At 30.4% G+C, this 3,752-nt stretch overlaps 1 protein-coding gene across 1 annotated transcript in view; it reads right to left on the reverse strand.

Annotated features, from left to right (window-relative positions):
• Nucleotides 1-1,613: 1,613 nt before the first annotated feature.
• Nucleotides 1,614-3,752, reverse strand: part of LOC116843617 — a 76,751-nt gene continuing 74,612 nt past the window's right edge. The window contains exon 4 of the mRNA XM_032814153.1: nt 1,614-2,773. Coding sequence (XP_032670044.1) covers nt 2,633-2,773 — 141 coding nt within the window. The 3' untranslated portion in view covers nt 1,614-2,632. The remainder of the gene's footprint in view (nt 2,774-3,752) is intronic.

Genomic DNA, 3,752 nt, shown 5'->3' on the forward strand with positions numbered 1-3,752 from the left:
TCCTGAAAAGTCCACGGCACCCTACGGCCCTTAGCGCTCACACGGGACGCTAACGGATTGGCAGACTTAATTAATTAATGTCTCATTAACTAATTGTCGGATCCAAAAATGGTAGAGGAACTTTCAATTCCAAATTTCACCCCCTATTTACCTTTAACGGGTGTTCTACCAGTTGTGGAACACCCTGTATTATTGAATTTAATTATGCAATATTTGTGTAATTATAATTATATAATATTATTGCTAAAAATTACGACTTTCGTTAACTTGTGTCTAAAAAAATCTGTTTGTTTAGACATATTGTAATGCATTTACTTTTATAAAATAATTTTACTTGAAAATAAAATGTTATTATTAATTTAATTAATATATATTGTAGTTCTCTAATATGTCGAGTTCTTTGACATGTATGTAAAAATTAACGAATATCAAGCATTGGACTGGTAAAGGTATAGATTTGCTACTATATGTTGCTTTTAGATCATGTTGTTTAATGCTTAAAGCTTCAACGATCGTCCGTAAACTGGTGATGCCGTAACGATATCTTGATAGATAATATTTACAATATACTCTTATATCGTTCAAAAGATGTTATGACATATTTGTTGATAAACCCTTATAGAAATATCATACTAAGAATCATTGATAATTACTTATTTTCAGTATTAAAAATACTGGATAATAAGTAATTATCAATGATTCTTAGTATGATATTTCTATAAGGGAATGTTTGACACAATCACAATATGTCATCGAAATACTGGGATTCGCCACTTAGCCCTTGGAGGCGTTCTTCACGTTGATTACAGCGTGAGAATGCCAACTGGCAGTCCATACTTATATAGTCAAAGGTTGTATCTGTTGCGAATAAAAGAACACATCCAAGGTGACGTCTAAAGACACAGCAGAAATGTCCCTAATATATTACAAGGATATTATAAAGATATCTCAATATCTGTAGGATATCCCTATGATATATTCAGAACATTTCTGTTATATGGGAACGGACTCATCTTGCTACCTGGGTTTGCAGCTATGTCATTCATGTGCGATGGACTTTACTCTTCAATGGGCGCCGCCACGTGGTAGGAGAGCAACAACGGACTAGAATCCCGCACGTTGTGTGTGTTCTTGAGCCTGATTTCTTCCAACATTTTTTTCAAAATTTTTACAAAATATTTATCAATAAACGATTAGGTAAATTAACATAAGGCGTCCAATAATTAAAAAAACTTTTCAAATATGAAATCATTATTTTTTTATCTTAGGTAAATATTTCTCAAATACAAAAAAATATTCTTTTAAACGTTAAAATAAATATTTATTAAACATTAAAAACATTTTTCTAAACATAAAAAACATTTTTTTGGTAAAAAGAGAGAACTTAATTCATTGTTTTTAATGTTTTTGAAAATATTTCAAAAATATTTTTAAAAAATTCTTAAAAATATTTTTAAAAATATTGTTATACTGGTTGGGTATATGCAAGGAGTTTGTTCCTATACAGCAGAAATATCCCGAATATATTATAGGGATATTCTACAGATATTGAGATATCTTTATAATATTCTTGTAATGTATTCGGGACATTTCTACTGTGTGGATTTATCAAGTATATACATATATTTTATTTATTTGAAATATAATCGAAACAATCTGGAGCATATTTTATATATTGTTTACATTTTTTCATATACAATAACTTGATCATATTAAGACAACCACTTATGCACACTTCATGCACAGATGTGCATATAAATTCGAAGAGAAACTTTCAAATGTCGACGAAAACTAAGTATTCGTGGAACAATAATCAAAAGAATAATGTTCGACACTTAAGGAATATAACATTTTGCCGACCTGATTTCATTCAGTTCTCTCAACTATTAATAGATGAGTGCAAGACGAATTAAAATATAAGCCACATGAAAGAATGGCGATTTTTCTTAAACATAAACTGGAATTTATTATTTTTTTAGAACGGTTATTTCGTAGAACGTTTATCGAGTTAGAACTAGTTTGACACTGTTTGACATTTATTTTTCAATGAACAATTGATTGACAAGACGCTTCATTTTGGGTCACCTTAAGTAGGAATTATTAAGAATAATTTGCGAAATATTAATGTATGGAGATATTGAAAAGATTAAATGAGAATAATCCAATGTTGTTACTTCCCGTGTGTTCCAGTAAAAGAGAGAGAGAGAGAGGGGGGGGGGATAGAGAAAGAGAAAAAGAGAGATTCAATAATATTGAGATAATAAATCGGTTTTTTTTCATTATGGATTAGATATTTATTATCTAGAAATCAGAAATTGATAACAACATATGCGGACGCGTTTTTGTAATCGAATTTATGAGAAATAATCAATTTGCCAGGAGAAAGAATAGGTGAGAAAAAAGAAGAGAAAGAAAAGGAGAAAGAAGGATAAAAAAAGGTCAAATAGTAATGTGAGGAAAACAAGGGATCTATCGAGGAATGGAATCGATGATTGCAGAGAAAACGTCGGAATCGAGTCGGGTAGTGTAATAAATAATAACAGTTAAACGGACGAAAGTGATTTGTTTGAAGTATCGATCGGTCAGTCATTTTTTGTGTGAATCGCGTTGATATTATCCCGCGATCGCCAAATCAATCGATGTAGTCCTGATTCATATCCTTCATCCCAAATAAGTTGTTGTTCGACCTTTGTTCAGATATCAACCTTCTCACTGCCTCGTAGTCGTTATATAGATTCTGTTCATTAGAGTCTTGTGGTTGGAGATTGGCATTCTGAAATAAACCGAAAAATAATTGAATTACTTAACTGCTTTAATTAAAATTAATTGATTTTCAACTAATAAGATGGGAAAGAGGATAAGTTGACAATTGTTTTATTTTTAAATTAATTCTTAATATTAATTTATAATATATTTCAAATTAATTATTATTGTTCATTAGATACATAACACAAAAGACTCAAACATTATTTAAAATATACCTAGAATGCCATAAAGGCCATGTCACACTACGGATTGGACATGGAGAATTGTGGATTGAAGATTAGATTTCGACGAATCAATGCACTTTGGTCTTGACTTGCTTGGCTCCAATTAGTCAAATTCCAATCTTCAATCCGCAATTCTCTATTTCCAATTCGTAGTGTAACACGGGCTTTAGGAAATCCTAAGTATCTCAAGCATATCCAGAATGATTTCAAGATGTTTTATCTTCTTCAAGTATTATTTATAACTATCGTTTATATTAAAATTCTAGATTTCTATTTTCTAAATTGCTTAGTTTTATTGCGATGTTATCCTTATAATATGTAATTTCAATAAATAATATAAAGTTAAGTTCTAAACTAAGGACATATAAAAAAATTAAAGAAATAAAAATCGTTGCTTTTGCGGTACATCACCCACCTAGGAGGGTAATATAAACGCTTGAATCTGGAAGATATGACGCATAAAATTAGCTTATAAGAAATTATATGTTTATATCTTGCAACATAAGTATTTCATTTTTTTGTTAAAAAACTGATTATAATATTTATTATTTTATAAAAAATTTATTGTTTTTAGTATCTAGTATGCGCGTACACTCCCGCATGCGTTAATACCACAGACTTCTATGTATAAACTAGACTAGATTTGAGGCTTTCACAGCCATTGATACAATGTCTAGATATAGTTTCCGGAATGGAGCCGTGTCTTGAATCAGCGATATGCCTATCGCTGATTCAAGACACGGCTCCATTCCGGAAGCTATA

This window comes from Odontomachus brunneus, unplaced genomic scaffold, assembly GCF_010583005.1.
Source record: "Odontomachus brunneus isolate Ranch 3 - 2012 unplaced genomic scaffold, Obru_v1 Obru_scaffold_034, whole genome shotgun sequence".
NCBI lineage: Eukaryota > Metazoa > Arthropoda > Insecta > Hymenoptera > Formicidae > Odontomachus > Odontomachus brunneus.